The sequence below is a fragment of the Theropithecus gelada genome, chromosome 6 (assembly GCF_003255815.1).
Source record: "Theropithecus gelada isolate Dixy chromosome 6, Tgel_1.0, whole genome shotgun sequence".
NCBI classification, from domain to species: domain Eukaryota; kingdom Metazoa; phylum Chordata; class Mammalia; order Primates; family Cercopithecidae; genus Theropithecus; species Theropithecus gelada.
This window is the reverse complement of record NC_037673.1, coordinates 36,772,962-36,796,873: the sequence shown is the minus strand read 5'-3', so window position 1 is coordinate 36,796,873 and position 23,912 is coordinate 36,772,962. Positions and strand designations below refer to the sequence as shown.

The 23,912-nt window shown below is 38.4% G+C and overlaps 1 protein-coding gene across 1 annotated transcript in view; it reads left to right on the top strand.

The window, feature by feature from the left end:
- CPLANE1 (ciliogenesis and planar polarity effector 1) overlaps nucleotides 1-23,912 on the top strand; it is a 163,143-nt gene that overhangs the window by 92,374 nt on the left and 46,857 nt on the right. The window contains exons 34-41 of the mRNA XM_025388536.1: nucleotides 94-864; nucleotides 2,451-2,617; nucleotides 3,996-4,128; nucleotides 5,348-5,402; nucleotides 7,141-7,242; nucleotides 11,335-11,456; nucleotides 11,849-11,993; nucleotides 17,365-17,618. Coding sequence (XP_025244321.1) covers nucleotides 94-864; nucleotides 2,451-2,617; nucleotides 3,996-4,128; nucleotides 5,348-5,402; nucleotides 7,141-7,242; nucleotides 11,335-11,456; nucleotides 11,849-11,993; nucleotides 17,365-17,618 — 1,749 coding nt within the window. The remainder of the gene's footprint in view (nucleotides 1-93; nucleotides 865-2,450; nucleotides 2,618-3,995; nucleotides 4,129-5,347; nucleotides 5,403-7,140; nucleotides 7,243-11,334; nucleotides 11,457-11,848; nucleotides 11,994-17,364; nucleotides 17,619-23,912) is intronic.

Sequence of the window (23,912 nt, the reverse complement as noted above, 5' to 3'; positions counted from 1 at the left end):
TTCTACCCGCTGCAAAACATACTGAATGCCATTTACGAAGTAAGGAATTTCTAATATATTCTAAACTTACATAATATCTTTTTTCTCTTCCAGAAAGTTCTACATGGGAGCATTCCTTTATGTCCATTAAATGGCCAGCCCCAGAAAAGAGGACCAATTCCATCATCTCAAAACTTACCATCTACTTCGTTTTATCCAGCTCCTGCTGGAAATACTCACCTCTGCCTTTTGTCCACACCTTCTGTTTTTCAGAAGGCACCTAGACTTATCCCACATGCAAAAACATTTAGTCTTGGTGATGGCTTTCCTTTGCTTCAGTTTAAGCCTAAACAAGAATTCAAGCCCCTTTTCTTACATGCAGGAAGTATTCCACAAGTTCCCTTCAGGCCTCTGCCACAACCAAGAGAGGCTTGGGGATTATCTGACTCCTTCCAACCTGCTCTGCCACAGAGAGTAGCACAAACTCCTCCAGCATCCCATTTGAATGTAAGCCAGTATAATACTGAAGCCAAAAAAAAAGAAGTTAAGCAGAAGACATGGGCAGAAACTGTAATTACAGAAATTCCTAAGCATGTAAACTTGGATCAATATGTTGGACAAGAAAATCTGACACCTCCACAGGACTCTTCAGTGTTTATAAAACCAGAAAAACTATTTGATGTTAAGCCAGGGCCCCTTGAGATATCTCCTCACCATTCCTTTGGACTTCCGTTACTATACTTGCCACTTAAACCTCCTAATATGTTTCCATCAACCTCAAGAGCATCTATTACAGTTCCCTCAACACCTATCCAACCTATAGCAGAAGAAAGAAAATACCCAAGATTGTCATTACTTCATCCACATTTGTCCCCAGAAAATACGGTAATGAATTTTTGTATAGTAATGCAAAAGCAGTGTCCTGCATTTTTTTCATACCATAAGTACCGTATGGTCAGTGAAAAGCTCTTTTACATAAAAAAAATGCTTGTTATAGAAAATAGCATGTAAAAATTAGGTTTAAAATAATGATTGTAGCTGGGCATGGTGGCTCATGCCTATAATCCCAATACTTTGGGAGGCCAAGATGGGAGGATCCCTTGATCCCAGGAGTTTGAGACCAGCCTGGGTAGCATAGGGAGAAGCTGTCTCTATTTTTAAAAAATTGTGTATTTTAAAGGTTTTAGGTCTTTCTATCAATACTGGAGTTTACTAGACTCTTTCGTAGATATTTCTGCTGCTCTAGAAAGAAATAAGCAGTAAAATTACCAGGTACTTTGTGTAAGATTTAAACACGCGGAAAAAAAAAGGCAAAAAAATGACCAGATGCTTTTGTTTATGTGCGTGTAGAGAGGAGAGCAAGTGAACACACATATTGTTTGAGGTTCCTAGCAGTTATTGTATGATCTTCAAATCTTTGACAGGTTAAATTTGTTAAATAGACCCAGATCTGTGATTAGTAGCACATATATTAAAATGGTAGTTTTATAGACCCACCAAGTCCTCTTTAAAAGTATAACTTTTGATTTATGAAATTAAAATGGTTTAGGCTCTAGTTTTGAGGAGAGCAGTGCTATCTTAGGGAGATAATTGAGTAATACATTCTCAGGTGTACTTTTATGATTTGAAGATGGTACTGGGAAAACAAACGGTTATTCCTTAGAAAAAATACTTAACCCTGCTTCCTTTTCTTCTGAAGATAACATGAACCGAAGAAGAACCCCAGGTTTTTACCATTCAATTCCCAAGGCTTCAGGGATTTTCAGCATATTGCTGGTCTTTTCCATCTGTGGTCTCTGTGCCTCTGCATCTTCCCTGTTGCAAATAATTTTAAGTTAAATGCTGGACATTATATAATTTCATTTATAAGACGAAAGGTTTTTTTTTTTTGGTTTTTTGTTTGTTTTTTTTAATATGAGATAGAGCCTCACCCTGTCACCAGGCTGGAGTGTAATGGCGTAATCTCAGCTCACTGCAACCTCTGCCTCCCGGAATCAAGTGATTCTCCTGCCTCAGCCTCCCAAGTAGCTGGGATTACAGGCATGCACCACCATGGCTGGCTAATTTTTTGTATCTTTAGTAGAGACAGGGTTCCACCATGTTGGCCAGGCTGTTCTCGAACTCCTGACCTTGTGATCCGCCCACCTCGACCTCCCAAAGTGCTGGGATTACAGGCGTGAGCCACCGCGCCTGACCAGAGGAAAGATTTTTAATATGGGAATGAAATTAGGAAGGTGAGAACTTCTAGCTTAATTTCTGAAATAGGATGACCCATTTGAAACTTTCAGCACTTTAAATCACTTTTTCTCTAAGATACGTATACTCATATTGCCAGTTTAAATCAATTTGTTATATTTAATTTGTTCTGTTGCACAGTTTAAAGAAATGGCATTTTTCCTCAGTCTTTTGTTAAAATATTACATAATTGAGTTTGCAGTTTGTCATTCTTATGCTTTGTTTCTTTCTTGTAGTGCAAAAAAACACAACTTATCCCACTTGAAAACCTCATTGCGTTTAAACAAAGCCAACAGAAACTAACACATAATTTATTTGAACAAGGTGATGCTGTACACCTTCAACTTCTAAAGGTCAAAATAGAACCACCTGAAGTAAGACAAGGAAAGGACAGTAAAAAAAGGCAAGATTTAAGTGAAATTTTATTTAATAATATCATATATCAGCAAGTTCATTATTATTTAAAATCACACGGTAATCTGGTTCAGTCTCCTAGGCTATACACAATTGCACATTCAGTTTTCAAGTGTCATGTATCTGAACATATTTTATGTGAGAAAAATTCCTATTTTGTGAGACAAATACTATAATATTTTCCCATCGTATTAAGGAATTCTTTCCTACCATTCGTAGACTGGAGGATTCTTTTACAGTGTCTATAGTAGAAGGAACAGTCATCATTTGCTTCTCAAATACTTGGTACAATATCCCATATGCAGTAGTCCTCCCTTATTCCCAGGAATACATGCCAAGACCTTCAGTGGATACCTGAAACTGCAGATAGTACTGAACCCTATTATATATTTTGTTTTTTTGTATACATACATACCAATGATAAAGTTTAAGTTATAGATTAGGCACAGTAAGCAATGCACAATAACTAGTAATAAAATATAACAATTATAACTATATTGTAAGGCAAGTTATGTGAATGTGATCTCTTTCCCTCTGTCTCTCAAAATATCTTATTGCACTGAACTCATCTATTTTCGAACCATGGTTGAACTCTGATAAATTGAAACCTTGGAAAGTGAAACCATGGATAAGGGGGGACTACTGTATCCTCCAATACTTTGAGCCAATCATCTTACCATATTCTTCAGACTCTTACAGTGAGCAGGAGGGTAGGTGATGTAAACTGTTTCAGGGCACTAAGAAATGTGTATGTGAAAAGCAAGGCTGTAACTTCTAGTGAAGAGCATTTACTGTAGTGTTTTACCATGTGTATTGATTGGCAGATTATTACTAAGTCTGGAAAATACTTTAAAATTTTCACATTTATCAGACTGTAAAATCTGTTACTAGTGCTGTCTTTCCAGAAATGGTCTTCTTGTTTCCATCTATTCCCTCTTCCAATTTAGTCTTCCCCTTAGCGTTTTGAGACCTCTTTCCTCCTTGCTGTGATTTTGCTGAGGTGACTAAGTGTGCTTAATGTCTTCAAATAGACTAATGGAGGTATCTGATAGGGTTTCTGGCACCGACTGCAAATCCACAGAAAAGAGAGTTTAATAATTATCTAAGATGTGTAACCCTGTCCTTAGATTCCAGTGACTAACATAGAATAGTCAGTTCAGTATTAGAGGTTCTAGAAATAAATTTCATATTTGGTGTTTTGCTTATATTTGCTTGTATTTGCAGAATGTCTTGTTAATTTAATTAAATGCTATTGAAAAGAATTTATGAACATAATTTTGTTAACTGTATCCCTATATAGCATGATAAATGAAAAGCAAATGTTGCTATAATTGTAAAAGTATGTTTTATGCTATTATGTTTAACAGGCAAAGGAGAAGAGCTGAGAAAGAGCTGCAAGAAAAAAAATCTGAGAAATTGAGGAGAAAACCAAATGTGACTTTTCGACCAGAGAATTCCATAATTAATAACGATAATTCAGAAATCATTAAGAAACCCAAGGTATAGAAAAACTGCTATTGATTCTTCCCTGGTGTGCATGTACACTGAGTTTGGTATGTCTTTTGGGTTTATCTAGTCTGATTGCTGGGAGCTTCTGATTGTGATTAGGAGGATCTTTATATCATTCAGTATATCAGTCCCTGCTGCCTCCCTCCACAGAGCAGTAGACATAGAGTTCTGAATGTGAAAAGCAACTTGATGGTACATCAAAAACTGCAGTTTAGAGCATCTGCCTGCGTGGCTTTTTTTATATTTGAAATCACCCTTTGCTTATTTCTATGACATCTTAACATATATGTTATGTTATTTGGGCTTCTCCTAATACAGTTTCACCCTTCTCTGAGATTCCTCTAGGACTTCCCAAACAGGTTTGTTGTGTAAACTCTATTTTAAGTCAAATCTTTTTTAAAAATTTAATTTATTATTATTTTTTAGAGATAGGGTCTTGCTCTGTTGCCCAGGCTGTAGTGCAGTGGCACAAATATAGCTCACTGCAGCCCCTACCTCCTGGGCTTGGGCAGTCCTTCTGCTTCAGCCTCCCAAGTAGCTGGGACTATAGATGTGTGCCACCATGCCCAGCTAATTAAAAAATATTTTTTTGAAAGGTGGGACCTTGCTGTGTTGCCCAGGCTGGTCTCCGACTCCTGACCTCAAGTGATCCTTCTGCCTCAGCCTCCTAAAACACTCGGATTATAGGTGTTAGCCATCATGCCCAGTGTTAAGTCAGGTCTTTTTAAATATACCTCTGTATTTGGTGACTGTCTAACTATTTTTGCAACAACAGATTAAATAAAGAGAAATGTATTAATAGTTTTGTTTACATTGATTTTTAAAAGCCATGCTTTTTCAGTCAGTCCTCAAGAGCATGTCTAGAGGCACTTAGTACAACTGTTTGTTGAGTCCATGAAAGATTTTTGACAGGATGGTGTACTATTTGAGTATTATCAAAGCTACTCTGTAGGAGAGAGTTGCACATGGTAACCTAGGAACCTTACATTAAATTGGTAATGCTTTTTTATTGTTTGGCTTATAAATTTTCTTAACTCATTTGTAGAGTTACTTCGATAGAGTAAATAATTTGATGGAATAATTATGCCTAGAATGATGGAAATTGAACCTATACATGAGAATTCAATCTTCATAGCTATTGAGTATTTTTTTACAAAATAATACACGTCTTTGAGTTAATCATAGATTAATCCTGTGGGAATTCATTTAGGAACAAGAAGAACATTGTGGTTCCCATTCTTTGGATGACTTCGACATTCCTTTTGGTATGTATGTGTATGATTAATGTAATGTCTAAGTTTAGAGTTAAAATTAGCTTTTTAGAAATATGTACAATATGAAAATGAGGCTACCTACATTCCTGCCCAGCTGACTACAAATTCAAGGGTTCCTATACTCTACCCCCCTCAACTCAGGTTTGGTAATTGACTAGAAAACCCACAGAAATTGGGAAAGCACTTTACTTATGATTACAATTTTATTATAAAGGATACAACTCAGGAACAGCCAAATAGAAGAGATGCACAGGGCAAGGCAGTGGTGGGGTTGGGCAGCACAGGGCTTCCATGCCCTCTCTGGGATGGCCAGTCTCCTAGCACATCCATGTATTCACCAACCTGGAATCGCTCTTAACCTGTTTGCTTCAGGATTTTTATTGACTTTTCAGTACTTAGGTATAATTGATTAAATCACTGGCCATTGTGATTGAGCTCAATCTCCAGCCCCTTCTCTTTCCCACATGTGGCAGTAGGATGGGTGAATTGGGGGCTGATCGTTCTAACCCTCTCATCATGTGGTTGGTTCCTCTGGTGATTGGCCCTATGCTAAAGCCATCTAGGGGCTTGTGAAGAGACACCTCTAGCATATACTTAGGTGTGATCAAAAGGGGCTCATTAGAAATAACAGACACTCCTATCAGGAAATCCCAAGATTCTGAGGACCTGTGTGCAAGAAACTGGGTCTTTGTAGACCAAATATATATTTTTCATTATACTACAATGCTCCATAATTGATACTGTCTTATTCTACCTAGTCTTCCTGGGTGATCTCCCAGAGAAATCCACATGTAAACACAAACTCTCACAGTAGACTTTGGATTTTGGTTCTCTTTCCTCTTGAGTTTTTCTACTTACGTAGAAATTACCTCAGATACACTATGTGAATTCTGAATTCATTATTTCTACTCTGCCCTGACTGTTTTTTCCTCCTACATTCTCTTTCTCCATTTGTGTTGATATCAGCCTAAGCCAGAAACATGTGATTATGAATTCTGTCTTCCCTTTTATCCAGTCAATATCCGATTCTTACCTATTTTGCTTCCTTTGTAATTCTTAAATTTATCCTGTTTTCCCATCCCTCACCATTACTAGGTATATTCACTCAAACCCATTTTCCACACACTGGCTAGATTGTTTTCCTAGAATATGAATCTGACCATATCATTTCTCTGCTTAACAGCTTCTACTGGATCTTCATTCCCAGAAGAATATCTAGGTTTCTAAGCTGGACATGCAGAGTCCTCAACAGTTTTGATTTTGATTCTACCATGTCTTTGAAATTCAACTTACATAACACTTCATTCAGAAAGCCCATTTTAGGCTGGGCACGGTGGCCCAGGCCTGTAATCCAGCACTTGTGGGAGGCCGAGGCGGGTGGATCACTTGAGGTCAGGAGTTTGAGACCAGCCTGGCCAAAATGGCTTAAACCCCGTCTCTACTGAAAATACAAAAATTAGGCATGGTGGTGGGCACCAGTAATCCGAGCTACTTGGGAGGCTGAGGCAGGAGAATCACTTGAACCCGGGAGGCAGAGGTTGCTGTGAGCTGAGATCACACCACTGCACTCCAGCCTGGGCAACAGAGCCAGACTCCGTCTCAAAAAAAAATTTTAATAACATCCTGACACCCCATATTTTACTTCCATTGAGTTAGGTACTGTGCTGCTGGGCTCCTGGTAATATGTTAGCTTCTCAATGATTACTTCCAATGTTTTGTTATATTTAAGAAATGCTACAAGATGATAATACTTCAGCCGGATTGCATTTCATGGCCTCTGTGAAAAAGAAAGCTATAGGAAGTCAAGATGCAAGTACAAATACAGTCCCAGGTAAATGCTGTTTTTCTTTTTAAAAAATTCATATATTTTGATATAATTGAGTTATCTAGACTTTTCCTTTAAGGCAGTGATTTAAAGGGAATTTTAAATTATGTGATACGATTTACTCCCCCTAGGTTTTTCTCTCCAATCTTGGTATATACTTTAGAAATCAAATTTATAACTTAGTAAAACATAATAGAGACTTTTCTTCAAAATTACCATAGATTACATCCTAAGTCAGTAAAAATAATGCTTTGAATTTGGATTCTCTGTGTTATTAATTACCTTCACTGGAATTGCATGTCCAAGGTTGGGAGGCCTGGGACTGTGGCTAGTGAAGGTGAGCTAGGAAGGACTGGATTGGGTTCGGTGAGGGAGGGGTGTGTAACTGTGTCCAGGAGTAGAGGAAATAAGTGTTGGAGGACCTATTATTTGGAATGTTTCCTGACAAATTTCCACTTTAATATTGTTTATCATTATGAATAGCATATTGAATAGTGCTCTACCCATTGTATCATAGTAATTCTTTTTTATGACTTTTAGTAAACAGTTTCTTTTACCCATGTACAGAACCTTGTACGTGCTTTTTAGCCTCTCTAACTTTATGTCTTAAAAATGTAATCATTTTAGAATATTTAGGTAATTTAGCAATCTATGAAGAAGATGAAAATTAACCATAATCTCACCACTTAGCAATAATGGTTTGATATTGTTTTTTCTTTCAGTCTTTTGTGCATTTTACATAGTTAGATACAGTATATAGCATAGGTGTCCTCCCTTAGTATCTAAACTCTCATTGTCCAGATATTATGGCTGTCTTCTCTAGCTTTTCCATGAGAGTTTAGTTTAATCCTCCTGGGTCCCAATGTTGTTTTTTTCCAAGTACCTTGGGATGCTCTTAAATTAGAGTGTATCTTTAATATATTATTTATTTTGTTATTTGCATCATAGTATGTTTGCTGCAGTGTTGAAGGCAATTCATCTCTAATGCATTCAGTATTATTGCATATTGAATGCTAACTAATGAATTAAATGAATATTAATAAAAAAGTGATATTTAAAATGCTTTATATATAGTAATCCTTGATGAGTTATTATTTAAGTATTTAAGAGTTGTTTAATGATGTTTGGGAAAATTAGATGGACTAGGACAGCTTTTTATTTCCATTTGAAATACTGTCATAAAGTCTCCTGGAACTGGAAAATTCACTATCTAGCACATTTGCAGGAGTGGATTAGATTTGCGTTACAAGGGATACCTGTATTTTGTATCCTGTTCATTTCACTTTGATTTATATGTATGGCAAACATGTCCCTGTGTCATCAGAGAAGTACTTCATAAGCATATTCCTTCTTCCAGCTATACATTAGTTTCCAGTTTTTTTTCTCCTACAAATTAGGCTTCAATGAATATCTTCCTGCATAAGAGACTTTTTTGGTTATTACTATGACTTAGCTAACCTTTTTAACTTTGCCAATCTGATAGGTCAAAAAAAGTCATTATAGGCCGAGCACAGTGGCCCACGCCTGTAATCCCAGCACTTTGGGAGGCCGAGGCAGGCGGATCACGAGGTCAGGAGATCTACCATCCTGGCTAACACGGTGACACCCCATCTCTACTAAAAATACAAAAACAAAACTAGCTGGGCGTGGTGGCATGCACCTGTGGTCCCAGCTACTCGGGAGGCTGAGGTGGGAGAATGGCATGAACCCAGGAGGTGGAGCTTGCAGTGAGCCGAGATCGCGCCACTGCCTGGGTGACAGAGTGAGACTCTGTCTCAAAAAAAAAAAAGAAAAACAAAAGTCATTATTTAAATTTGTATTTCTTTCTGAATGAAGTTGAGCATGTGTAAATGTTTTTGATATAAATGATGAGTCTGCATTTGAGAAACTTTTTTTTTCTTTTTTTTTTTTTGAGACAGAGTCTTGGTCTGTTGCCCAGGCTGGAGGCTGGAGTACAGTAGTGCAATCTTGTCTCAAGATTGCCTCCGCCTCCCAGATTCAAGCAGTTCTCCTACCTCAGTCTCCCAAATAGCCAAGGTCTCCTGACAGGTGACTTCCACTGTGCCTGGTTAATTTTTGTATTTTTAGTACAGACAGGGTTTCACCATGTTGGCCAAGCTGGTCTCAAACTCCTGACCTCAAGTGATTTGCCCTCCTTGGCCTCCCAAAGTGCTAGGATTACAGGTTTGAACCACCACATTGGAACTGAGAAGCATTCTTAAATGTTCATTATCTGAGCATATCTTTGAGAAAGCCCTGGAGGTACATTGCTTTTGTTAAGTAGTTTATCGAAGTTGGCAGCTATTTCCTGAGTCTGCTGTTCATCTAGGTGAAGGCCCATGATATAAATAATAATAAAATTTGAAATTACATTAATTATTTAAAATTACGTTGTTAAGCTGTCACTCTATGTTTCTACCTATCACCTTCTATGCATTAGATCTAATTATCTGTATTCATATATTTTAATTTTCTCTTGTGTTTGTGAAATTTTTTTGTTCTCTCTGTCTTAAATTTTTTAATGTACTACAAGAGAAGTAAGCTACTTCTCAAGAAGTTGTTTCTGAATGTGGTACCAAGCAGCAAATCATTTCTTGCACATCATGTGTGATTTCTTTTTTTTTCTAAGAGCAGTATGACTTATTAAAGATATATCTGACTGGGCGCGGTGGCTCAAGCCTGTAATCCCAGCACTTTGGGAGGCCGGGATGGGCAGATCACGAGGTCAGGAGATCGAGACTATCCTGGCTAACACGGTGAAACCCCGTCTCTACTAAAAAAATACGAAAAATCTAGCCGGGCATGGTGGCAGGCACCTGTAGTCCCAGCTACTCGGGAGGCTGAGGCAGGAGAATGGCGTAAACCCGGGAGGTGGAGCTTTCAGAGAGCTGAGATCCGGGCGCTGCACTCCAGCCTGGGTGACAGAGTGAGACTCCATCTCAAAAAAAAAAAAGATATATCTGCATGATGCCAAAGCTAGTCACTGTCCCCCATAAAAAAGCAGTTAAACCAATCAATTAAGAGAGAATGATTTCAGTATTTTTATTTTTCTTTTTTTTGTAGTTTTAAGTGGTTTAAATTCAAGCTTTGGTAATGAGTACTCAGTACGAGTTACATTTGAAAATAGTGCTTTATTGAAAAAACAATGCTAGAAAATAAGGCTAGAGGCCTAGAACAAAAGGCACAGAGTTAAACTGTCTGATGATCTCCTGTGACAGGCCTGTTTATTTTACTGTTAAATAAGAAGCAGTTAACATTTGTGAAATTTAGATGTTAAAACACTTTAAGTGGTAAAATTTAATTATAAGCTCTGTGAATATACTACATACCACTGAATGATACCCTTTTAAAGAATGTGAATTAGCTGGGCACGGTGGCTCACACCTGTAATTCCAGCACTTTGGGAGGCTGAGGCGGGCGGGTCACGAGGTCAGGAGATCGAGACCATCCTGGCTAACACAGTGAAATCCTATCTCTACTAAAAATACAAAAAAATTAGCCGGGCATGGTGGCAGGTGCCTGTAGTCCCAGCTACTTGGGAGGCGGAGGCAGGAGAATGACCCCGGGAGGCGGAGGTTGCAGTGAGCCGAGATCACGTCACTGCACTCCAGCCTGGGCGACATAGCGAGACTGTCTCAAAAAAAAAAAGAGAATGTGAATTATGTTTCAATAAAGCTGTCAATAAAAATAAGCAAATAACAAGAAACTATTCAAGGTAAAAAAAAATTAGTTATAGGTTAATCTCCTAAAATCTGGTTTTTTTGAAACTTCCCTAAAGTAACCAAACATGACTTAATATATCTGATATAGAAATAGGAAATTTTAGCATTTTCTTGATGTAATTTAGTTACTTTACTGTTCTTGTGAATCATTCATATGAGAAAAACAATAGTCAGCTTGCATTCAATTATGAATTACTCTAAATTACCCTTAGAATAGAATTTGCTTTAATTATTTATATGCATGTCACTTCTACTTAGATTTCAAGAAGTATAATTTATGTTGTTTGTTGCTAACTTGTTCATACAAAGTTGATGATTTGGAGCAGTTTACAGCGTTTTTCTTAAAGTTCCTGATTATTTCTTTTTTAATTTGCAGAACATGAGCCTTTGAATGCTCCTCAGCTCTTGGTCCCAGATGTATATCTAAATCTGAAGCTTTCCACTGAAATGTCAGAGAAACCTTTGTCACCCTCAACACCTCATACAGTAGCAAACTTGGTTTGTGTTTTATTCAGAAATTTTAATAATACCTTTGCGCTAAAATGTATTATGGTCATGTAGACATTATTCAATTGTGTAGATGAAATGAGGCTAAAAATCTCATCTAGGTAGTTTTGTAGTAAAGGTTCAAAAATTAATTTAAGCATTATGCCAAAAATATTGTAAACTAAGATCAATAATACATACTTCCTGCTCCTTTTCCTAAGTTGGGCACATTCAGGCCCTTCTTTCCTTGTTATTAATAAGAATTAAGAATTAAGCCTTTTTTGGGGGGGACAGAGTGACCATATAGAGTAAAAAGAATGTAACCCTCTTTGATTTTATGTGTTTTGGCTCAGGTTGGACATACTTATATAAATGTGATTGACATTGAAGCTGATGATCTACAGGAATTACCTGTGAGAGAAGAGCCTTCAAATGATAATGTTATCAAACAGCAAAGCGATCATCCAGCAGTTCCATCGTCTGCAGAGTTACATTATATGGCAGCTTCAGTTACTAATGCTGTTCCCCCGCATAATTTTAAGAGTCAAGGTAATTTTTTCCTACTTTTAAAACAAACATGATTTGAAAAGTTATTTAATATAGCATTGTTATCCCTACTCACATCTCTTAGCTCTCCTCCTAAAACCCACTGTATTTTTGGATGTTTATATTCACAGAAATGTTCTGTTAATCTTCTCATTACCTTATTTAGAAGTTTAGAATCAGTCTTTGAATGCTTTTCATATTCTTAATAGAATCAGCCAGTTCCTCTATGGATTTATTTTCCAAACCTGCAGAAGTAGCTCCAGCTTGTCTGGATGGAAAAAGCTTGAGAGCAGGCATTACAGAAGTGAAGGAGCCTAGTGTCACCTCACCTACACCATCAGACATACAGCAGAACGAAGGTAAACAGCCAAGAGGTATAGCATGACCCTCTTCTGAATTACTGTTATATTGGAAACAAGCACCAAAATTTGATAATTGCAAAAGAAACCAGAAAAAGAGTTGTCCCTTGCTGAGGAGCATGGGGGCAAATAGGTAAATGAAATAGAGACATGATTCCAAAGCTGGGACCCATGGATATTTTGTAAAAAGTCACAGATCTGTTTATGCATATGTCTTTTCTCAATTAATAAGGCTAACAATAAATATTCTGTGTGAGTTCATGAGTGTTTTGATGTTAAAAAGCAATTTTTATATTGTAAAAGGTGGGAAATTATCAAATAGCACACCGAAAATAAACAGGCATGGTAGCCAACAGTACTTTTTTTCCCAACTTTTATTTCAAATTCGGGACACATGTACAGGTTTGTTACCTAGGTATATTGCATGATGCTAAGGTTTAGGGCATGATTGGACCCATCACCCAGATAGTGAGCATAGTACCCAATAGGTAGTTTTTCATCCCTTACCTTCCTCCCTCCCTCTCTGTCTTATAGTCCTCAGTGTCTGTTGTTTCCATCTTTATGGCCAGGTGTACGCAATTCAATAGTACTTATAAATATTCAGTTTTATAGTCAGGTTGCATTATGGTAACTTTTTACAAGATTTAGAAGACTATATATATTTAAATTTTTAAATAAAATACATATATATGTGTGTATTATTGTTGTGTTTTAGAGACAGAGTCTTGCTGAATTGTTCAGACTGGGGTATGGTGGTGCGATCATAGTTCACTGTAGCCTCGAACTCCTGGGCTCAAGGGATCCTCCTGCCTCAGCCTCCCAAGTAGCTAGAATTACAGGCACACACCACCATGCCTAGCTAATTTAAAAATTTTTTTTATAGAGACAGGGTCTCACTATGTTGCCCAGGTTGGTCTTAAACTCCTGGTCTGAAGTGATCCTCCCGCCTTAGCCTCCCAAAGTACTGAGATTACAGGCATGAGCCATCACACCAGCCTAGAAGAATATCCCTCCACAACCTGAAGCTACTACATCCTGTGACTGGTTAGGTTAATCCAATATGCAATCAGACTTCCTGCAACAGAGACCTGAGTCTCCCCTAGGTTCCACAGTGGTTGTGAGGTATGGACATAGTCAGCCCTGTGGTTGCAAGATGCTTGGGCACACAGTCTAGCTCTGCCTGATTATTGTATAATGACAGTGGGCACTCAGGAGACATGAGGAGCAAGGAAGGGATGGGTTAGGATGTGTTAGGGCATGTGTATTACAGCTGCATATACAAACAAGTACCAGCATTTCAGATTTTAAAGCCTTCATCTTCTCTCTCCTGTCATGGGGCTGCTAAGGTGTATGGGTGGTGAATGGAGGATGTATGAAGCTAGCAATGTTTCAGACGGGGGAAGTATGTGGGAAAGTGAACAGAGCCTGGCTTTTAGATTCAAATAGAACAGACCTGGATTTGAATCCCAGCTCTGTCACTTAATAGCTTAGATACGTTTTACAAATCAATTAACTTTCTTTGATCCTCACTTGTATGTCTGTAGGACACACCTCAGAGGGTTGTCATGAAGTACATCTAGCCAAGTGTTTGTGGCTGCTTAGGTACTCTGTTAATTTCCCTTCATTTTCATGCCAATCAACTTTTGAAGTTCTGGCAGACAGGAAGTAGACTTTTCTCTCTGTGACCCCTGAGTATCTTAGGCCAGCATTTCAAATGACTATAAGCTACAGATTAATTTCATTTATCAATGAGACTAGGTTTATAATCAACCTTTTGGAGGTTCCTTACAGGGGGAGAAGGTCTGGTTGCAAAAATTTATCAGTGGACCCTGGCACTCTAATTACAGAGAAGAACTTTAAAAGGAAAAGTTTTATATTTTGAAATTAAATTCTGTCGTTTTACATAATATACTTTATTATTTGTTTTTTTTTTTTTTTTTTTGAGATAGAGTCTCACTGTGTCACCCAGGCTGGAGTGCAGTGGTATAATCTCGGCTCACTGCAACCTCTGCCTCCCAGGTTCAAGTGACTCTCGTGCCTCAGCCTCCCGAATAGCTGGTACTACAGGCATGTGCCACTACACTCAACTAGTTTTTATATTTTTAGTAGAGGTAAGGTTTTGCCATGTTGGTCAGGCTGGTCTTGAACTCCTGACCTCATGATCCACCCACCTCAGCCTCCCAAAGTGCTGAGATTACAGGTGTGAGCCACCGCGCCTGGCCCATAATATGCTTTAGAAACTCAGAATATAGTCACACATTTGAGTTGACTGGGATTTACATTACAGGAAAAGGTGAGGAGAAGGGAGGGACAAGGTCACTAGATGCATACAACAAAAAGCTAAACAAACAATAAATTTCTGTTTTAGTGAGACCTGCTCATTATTTTTTGAATGACAGTAGCATCTTATTTCGGAAGTCATCTCCTACTAGGAATATCATCAGTAATAGCAAGCAGAGTTTTCCTGGGCCTAGAAAGAGCATTGCAGGGTCAGTGGAACTCAGTGTTTAACATTCTTGGATGGGTGATTTCTCTATGAGTCAATGGAAGCGGAACAGGTTCTCCAGAGAAAGGGAAGCTAGTTTCATTATATATTGAGGACGTTCTGGGTTTTGAGCGTGTACTTCTCTTTTGCTGTATTTTCCACTTGTAAGTTTGTATGCATCACATTCTTTCCTGAGAGTCATTAAAGCTGATGCATCAGGCTGCTAAGAAACAGGGATAGATAGATGTAAAGTACTGTGAGAGTCAAGCTAAAAAGGGTAGGGCCAGAACAGGTAGGGAAATACTATATAACTGCCATTGCCAATGTTGCCATTTACTATTGTCTTATCATGGGAAGGTTCAACTTAGACTGGGACTGAAATATAATAAGCACTATTTATATTTTTTTAGTAGTTCACATTTTTTCAAAGTACTTTGCCACATAATTTGATCTTCACAAAATGCATAAGTTAGGTAGGGCAGGCATCATAATCTTCATTTGACTGACTCTTCATTCAATAAACATGAAGTTAAAGACCGTATACCAGGGCTAAAGAAGAGAGAAACACCAGGCTCTCAGTCTGCGGGCATGCCTACAGGGGGAAGGAAAGACAGACATATAAAGAGATGATTATGATACTGCTTGGTAAGTTCTGCAGTGACGGGATGAATGAGATTCTTGGGTAAGACAGCATGGAATCCATCTCGGGGGATGATTGGGGCTATTTGGAGGAGAGACACCTAAATGGAATCTTAAAGGAAAGTAGGTTTTAGTGAGAGAATGGGCCTTCAGACAGACAGAATAGATTTTGCAGTAAGTTAATGGAACTTTTTTAGTTTGAGAAAATTTAAGTTGGGCTGGGTGTGGTGGCTCATGCCTATAATCCCAGCACTTTGGGAGGCTAAGGTGGGTGGATTGCTTGAGCTCAGGAGTTTGAGACCGGCCTTGGCAACATAGCGAGACCCTGTCTCTACAAGAAATAGAAAAATTAGCCAGGTGTTGTGGCACACACCTGTAGTCCCAGTTACTCGAGAGGCTGAGGCAGGAGGATCGCTTGAGTCCAGGAGGCAGAGGTTGCAATAAACCAAGATCTCATCACTGTACTCCAGCCTGGGTGCTAGAGCGAGACCATGTCTCAAAGAAAAGAAAAGAAAATTAAAGTTCATTATGCCTGGAGTCAAACTGAGTAGTATTTTGTTTGTTTGTTTAAAGAAATAGCAAGAGATGAATTTCAGCTGGAGAGGTAGACAGTGGAAAGATTATGTGTGCCATTGTCTGTCATATGGAGGCATTTGGACTTTTAAGGTGAAGGCATTGGAGACACACTGAAGAGTTTTGGACAGAAAAGGAACGTGATTTCTGTTTTTAAAAGATCTCTCTGGACCTGGTGTGGAAGATGGACTAGGTAGGATAGAGATAAATTACAGATAGCGATATGATTTGGGGTCTATTTATTGTGAAAGCTTCAGCCAAGTAGTGGTATTAAGAATGTAGGCATTTAGCAGGTTGAATCATCAGTACTTGTCACTTTGGATCTAAGGGAAAGAAAGGAGCCTCGAGTGACTTTCTGGTCTCTGGTTTGGGAAACTGAATGGTGGTGCTGTTTGCTGAGCTGCGGAACAAGGAAGAGGGAGCAATTTGGAGGGGCAGAAGCAATGAATTCATTTTTATGTGCTTATGGGACAACCTAACTGGTATGTTCAGGATATGAGGAGGTGGAGCTAAAAAAGACTGCTATATGGATTTGGGAGTCATCTTTCATCAATGACATAACTCAGAGAAAGTGGGAAGAGTGAGTAGAGAAGTGAGTTCAGGCTGGCAGCCCAGGAAGTACTGACGGGTAAAAGGAATGGATGGCAGCAGAAGAAGTATGAGCAATACAGGCAGGAGGAGACCCAGACATCAGAAGAAGAGTGCATTTAAAAAAGGTGGTGCAGACCAGGTGCAGGGGCTCACGCCTGTAATCCAGCACTTCCTGAGACTGAGGTGGGAGGATTGCTTGAGCCCAGGAGTTCGAGACCAGCCTGGGTGACAGAGGGAGGCTCTTAAAAAAAAAAAAAAAAAGGAGGTGTTGCAAATTTGGGAGAAGAATCAACTGAATTTAAGAAGAAGAAGAGTCATTGGCTTTGATTTTGGTTTTAGGAGGTTTAACATTTGCCTGAGATCCCATATAAAGTCAGTAATAGCCAATATTGGGGCCAGCTTTTAATGTGTGATGTTTTTGGTTTTCAAGTAGAATTTGAAAAAGTCATTAAAAATATTAAATTTGCTTTTTGATGAAGTATATGTTTGTAGCAAGGAATGAAAGTAATATTCAGACTTTCCTTGTATGTGGAACTTTGTTGTAATTTATGTATTCTTATCCCAGAAGTCAAGAAGCTGAAAAGGAATTTTTAGGTGTATTTAATTAAAACTGATTTGGAAAGTAGTGTTGTGTTGGTTTAAAATGAAGTCATCAAAAAATGAGATCATCAGTAATACCTCTTCTTTAATTATAATCAATTCTGCTTTTACTCTCATTAATATTTAGATCTGCCAAAACCAGAGTTCCGATTCAAAGGACAGTGCACGAAGTCAGACTCTGCGGAAGATTATCTGTTGTGGAAACGGCTGCAAGGTGTCTCTGCAGCTTGCCCTGCACCAAGCTTTGCAGCTCACCGACTAGAGCATCTTACTGCTAAGCTTCAGAAAATTGACAAGCAGTTGCTAGCAATACAGAACATTGCTGAAAACATAGAGCAGGATTTCCCCAAACCTGAAATGCTAGATCTACATTGTGATAAGGTAGATTGCCTTTATTTTTAGTTTTCTGTTTGCAACTGAATTATTAGATTAGTAGTGTGATATACCTTTGGATACTTGATTTTTCAAAATGATGAGAAATTTATTTTCTTTAAGCTAGAGTTTGTCAACCTCAGCACTATCGACATTTGAGCCAGATAATTCTTTGTTGTGGGGGACTGCGCCATGTGTTGTAGGATATTTGGCAGCATCCCTGGTGTTTACCCACTGGTTTCCAGTGGCACTGCTCCCTAGTTGTAACAGTCAAAAATGTCTCCAGATAATGCCAAATGTTCCCTGGGAGCCAAAATCACCCTCAACTGAGAACCATTACCTTTAAGAAGTAAACCCATGTATAAGGCTATTATCATAAAATGAGTTGGAAAATATTACCCTCTCTTCTATATTTTGGAAAATTTTTTATAGGATTGGTACTATTTCTTCCTTAAATGTTTGGTAGAATTCAGTGAAGCCATCTTCACTGAAGATGCTTAAAGTTTTGTTTGTTGGGACATTTTAAAGTATAAATTTAGTTTCTTCTGTAGATATAGGGCTATTCAGCTGATCTGCTCTAAATAAAGCTTTTTCTAGGGTCCTCCCACACAAAAATGAAGTAAACCCATGCTTCCTATCAAGAAAAGAAATATGTGAATTACAAAACTAGAATGTGATTTTAAAGGAACCCCGCTTATAATTATCATTTTCTTCTGAAAGATTTTTATACTTTTATAAATATTATTGTCCTTCTATTTGGAGTTTTTGTGAGTTTCTTTTAAATATTTTGTGTAAGAGAGTTAGTAGTCAGTTCCTTAGAAATTTTTCATATCTTTTTTTCTTTTTATTCTTGAGTCATAGTCTTGCTCTGTTATCCAGGCTGGAGTGCAGTGATGAGATCATGACTCACTGCAGCCTCGATCTCCCAGGTTCAAGCAATCCTCCCATCTCAGCCTCCTGAGTACCTGGGACTATAGGTGTATACCACCACTCCCAGCTAAGTTTTTAATATTTTTTTGTGGAGACGAGTTCTCCCTATGTTGCTCAAACTAGCCTCGAATTCTTGGCCTCAAGCAGTCTTGCCTTGGCCTCCGAAAGTGCTGGGATTATAGATGTGAGCCACCATACCAGCCTAGTTTTCTATATCTTTAAAAGGTAGACATACAAAATAAATTAATGTTTATATATAATGACAGTTAAATAAAATAGGAAGTCTCAAAAATTATTTTGCACATTTTGTCCTTTTTTTTTTTAAAGGAAGAACAATTTATATCAAAAGGATTAGAGAACAAATATTATGTTACAAATAATTGGTTAAATGAGACCATGGTTGGGTACTTGAGGCCAAGAGTTTGAGATCAGCCCAGGCAACATAGCGAGACCTCATCTCCATAAAAATAATAATAAGTCAGGCATGGTGGTGTGCACCTTTAGTCCTAGCTACTTGGGAGGCTGAGGTGGGAGGATCACTTGAGCCCAGGAGTTCAAGGCTGCAGTAAGCTATCATTGTGCCACTGCACTGTAGCCTTGGTGTCAGAGCAAGGCCCTGCCTCTAAAAAAAAAAAAAGAAAAGAAAAGAAAAGTTAAATGTCTTAAAGTCTAATATTGGGAAATGCAAAATAGTCTGCAGGATAAGAATTCCGTTATTGACTTACCTTACAAATATTCCAGTTTGCTAGTGTGTTGACATTTAAAAAATGTATGTATTAGGTTTATAGTACACCTTTAATCCAAACATTTAACACATTTAAAAATTAAGATGAAGGGGGGCGGAGCAAGATGGCCAAATAGGAACAGCTCCAGTCTCCAACTCCCAGCGCGAGCGACACAGAAGACCGGTGATTTCTGCATTTTCAACTGAGGTACTGGGTTCATCTCACTAGGGAGTGCCAGACAATTGGTGCTGGTCAGCTGCTGCAGCCCGACCAGCAAGAGCTGAAGCAGGTGAGATGAGAGAAGAAGGCTTCAGTCCATCAAACTTCTCAGAGCTAAAGGAGGAATTACGTACCCAGCGCAAGGAAACTAAAAATCTTGAAAAAAAGTGGAAGAATTGATAGCTAGAGTAATTAATGCAGAGAAGGTAATAAACGAAATGAAAGAGATGAAAACCATGACACGAGAAATACGTGACAAATGCACAAGCTTCAGTAACCGACTCGATCAACTGGAAGAAAGAGTATCAGCGATTGAGGATCAAATGAACGAAATGAAGCGAGAAGAGAAACCAAAAGAAAAAAGAAGAAAAAGAAATGAACAAAGCCTGCAAGAAGTATGGGATTATGTAAAAAGACCAAATCTATGTCTGATTGGGGTGCCTGAAAGTGAGGGGGAAAATGGAACCAAGTTGGAAAACACTCTTCAGGATATCATCCAGGAGAACTTCCCCAACCTAGTAGGGCAGGCCAACATTCAAATCCAGGAAATACAGAGAACACCACAAAGATACTCCTCGAGAAGAGCAACTCCAAGACACATAATTGCCAGATTCACCAAAGTTGAAATGAAGGAAAAAATCTTAAGGGCAGCCAGAGAGAAAGGTCGGGTTACCCACAAAGGGAAGCCCATCAGACTAACAGCAGATCTCTCGGCAGAAACTCTACAAGCCAGAAGAGAGTGGGGGCCAATATTCAACATTCTTAAAGAAAAGAATTTTCAACCCAGAATTTCCTATCCAGCCAAACTAAGTTTCATAAGTGAAGGAGAAATAAAATCCTTTACAGATAAGCAAATGCTTAGAGATTTTGTCACCACTAGGCCTGCCTTACAAGAGACCCTGAAGGAAGCACTCAACATGGAAAGGAACAACCGGTACCAGCCATTGCAAAAACATGCCAAAATGTAAAGACCATCGAGGCTAGGAAGAAACTGCATCAACTAACGAGCAAAATAACCAGTTAATATCATAATGGCAGGATCAAGTTCACACATAACAATCTTAACCTTAAATGTAAATGGACTAAATGCTCCAATTAAAAGACACAGACTGGCAAACTGGATAAAGAGTCAAGATCCATCAGTCTGCTGTATTCAGGAGACCCATCTCACACGCAGAGACATACATAGGCTCAAAATAAAGGGATGGAGGAAGATTTACCAAGCAAATGGAGAACAAAAAAAAGCAGGGGTTGCAATACTAGTCTCTGATAAAACAGACTTTAAACCATCAAAGATCAAAAGAGACAAAGAAGGCCATTACATAATGGTAAAAGGATCAATTCAACAGGAAGAGCTAACTATCCTAAATATATATGCACCCAATACAGGAGCACCCGGATTCATAAAGCAAGTCCTTAGAGACTTACAAAGAGACTTAGACTCCCATACAATAATAATGGGAGACTTCAACACTCCACTGTCAACATTAGACAGATCAACGAGACAGAAAGTTAACAAGGATATCCAGGAATTGAACTCATCTCTGCAGCAAGCAGACCTAATAGACATCTATAGAACTCTCCACCCCAAATCAACAGAATATACATTCTTCTCAGCACCACATCGCACTTATTCCAAAATTGACCACATAATTGGAAGTAAAGCACTCCTCAGCAAATGTACAAGAACAGAAATTATAACAAACTGTCTCTCAGACCACAGTGCAATCAAACTAGAACTCAGGACTAAGAAACTCAATCAAAACGTCTCAACTACATGGAAACTGAACAACCTGCTCCTGAATGACTACTGGGTACATAACGAAATGAAGGCAGAAATAAAGATGTTCTTTGAAACCAATGAGAACAAAGATACAACATACCAGAATCTCTGGGACACATTTAAAGCAGTGTGTAGAGGGAAATTTATAGCACTAAATGCCAAGAGAAAGCAGGAAAGATCTAAAATTGACATTCTAACATCACAATTAAAAGAACTAGAGAAGCAAGAGCAAACGCATTCAAAAGCTAGCAGAAGGCAAGAAATAACTAAGATCAGAGCAGAACTGAAGGAGATAGAGACACAAAAAACCCTCCAGAAAATCAATGAATCCAGGAGTTGGTTTTTTGAAAAGATCAACAAAATTGACAGACCACTAGCAAGACTAATAAAGAAGAAAAGAGAGAAGAATCAAATAGACGCAATAAAAAATGATAAAGGGGATATCACCACCGACCCCACAGAAATACAAACTACTATCAGAGAATACTATAAACACCTCTACGCAAATAAACTAGAAAATCTAGAAGAAATGGATAATTTCCTGGACACGTACACTCTTCCAAGACTAAACCAGGAAGAAGTTGAATCCCTGAATAGACCAATAGCAGGCTCTGAAATTGAGGCAATAATTAATAGCCTACCAACCAAAAAAAGTCCAGGACCAGATGGATTCACAGCTGAATTCTACCAGAGGTACAAGGAGGAGCTGGTACCATTCCTTCTGAAACTATTCCAATCAATAGAAAAAGAGGGAATCCTCCCTAACTCATTTTATGAGGCCAACATCATCCTGATACCAAAGTCTGGCAGAGACACAACAAAAAAAGAGAATTTTAGACCAATATCCCTGATAAACATCGATGCAAAAATCCTCAATAAAATACTGGCAAACCGGATTCAGCAGCACATCAAAAAGCTTATCCACCACGATCAAGTGGGCTTCATCCCTGGGATGCAAGGCTGGTTCAACATTTGCAAAGCAATAAACATAATCCAGCATATAAACAGAACCAAAGACAAGAACCACATGATTATCTCAATAGATGCAGAAAAGGCTTTTGACAAAATTCAACAGCCCTTCATGCTAAAAACTCTCAATAAATTCGGTATTGATGGAACGTACCTCAAAATAATAAGAGCTATTTATGACAAACCCACAGCCAATATCATACTGAATGAGCAAAAACTGGAAAAATGCCCTTTGAAAACTGGCACAAGACAGGGATGCCCTCTCTCACCACTCCTATTCAACATAGTTCTGGCTAGGGCAATCAGGCAAGAGAAAGAAATCAAGGGTATTCAGTTAGGAAAAGAAGAAGTCAAATTGTCCCTCTTTGCAGATGACATGATTGTATATTTAGAAAACCCCATTGTCTCAGCCCAAAATCTCCTTAAGCTGATAAGAAACTTCAGCAAAGTCTCAGGATACAAAATTAATGTGCAAAAATCACAAGCATTCTTATACACCAGTAACAGACAAACAGAGAGCCAAATCATGAATGAACTTCCATTCACAATTGCTTCAAAGAGAATAAAATACCTAGAAATCCAACTTACAAGGGATGTAAAGGACCTCTTCAAGGAGAACTACAAACCACTGCTCAGTGAAATAAAAGAGGACACAAACAAATGGAAGAACATACCATGCTCATGGATAGGAAGAATCAATATCGTGAAAATGGCCATACTGCCCAAGGTTATTTATAGATTCAATGCCATCCCCATCAAGCTACCAATGAGTTTCTTCACAGAATTGGAAAAAACTGCTTTAAAGTTCATATGGAACCAAAAAAGAGCCCACATCTCCAAGACAATCCTAAGTCAAAAGAACAAAGCTGGAGGCATCACGCTACCTGACTTCAAACTATACTACAAGGCTACAGTAACCAAAACAGCATGGTACTGGTACCAAAACAGAGATATAGACCAATGGAACAGAACAGAGTCCTCAGAAATAATACCACACATCTACAGCCATCTGATCTTTGACAAACCTGAGAGAAACAAGAAATGGGGAAAGGATTCCCTATTTAATAAATGGTGCTGGGAAAATTGGCTAGCCATAAGTAGAAAGCTGAAACTGGATCCTTTCCTTACTCCTTATACGAAAATTAATTCAAGATGGATTAGAGACTTAAATGTTAGACCTAATACCATAAAAACCCTAGAGAAAAACCTAGGTAGTACCATTCAGGACATAGGCATGGGCAAAGACTTGATGTCTAAAACACCAAAAGCAACGGCAGCAAAAGCCAAAATTGACAAGTGGGATCTCATTAAACTAAAGAGCTTCTGCACAGCAAAAGAAACTACCATCAGAGTGAACAGGCAACCTACAGAATGGGAGAAAATTTTTGCAATCTACTCATCTGACAAAGGGCTAATATCCAGAACCTACAAAGAACTCAAACAAATTAAAAGAAAAAAACAAACAACCCCATCAAAAAGTGGGCAGAGGATATGAACAGACATTTCTCAAAAGAAGACATTCATACAGCCAACAGACACATGAAAAAATGCTCATCATCACTTGCCATCAGAGAGATGCAAATCAAAACCACAATGAGATACCATCTCACACCAGTTAGAATGGCGATCATTAAAAAGTCAGGAAACAACAGGTGCTGGAGAGGATGTGGAGAAATA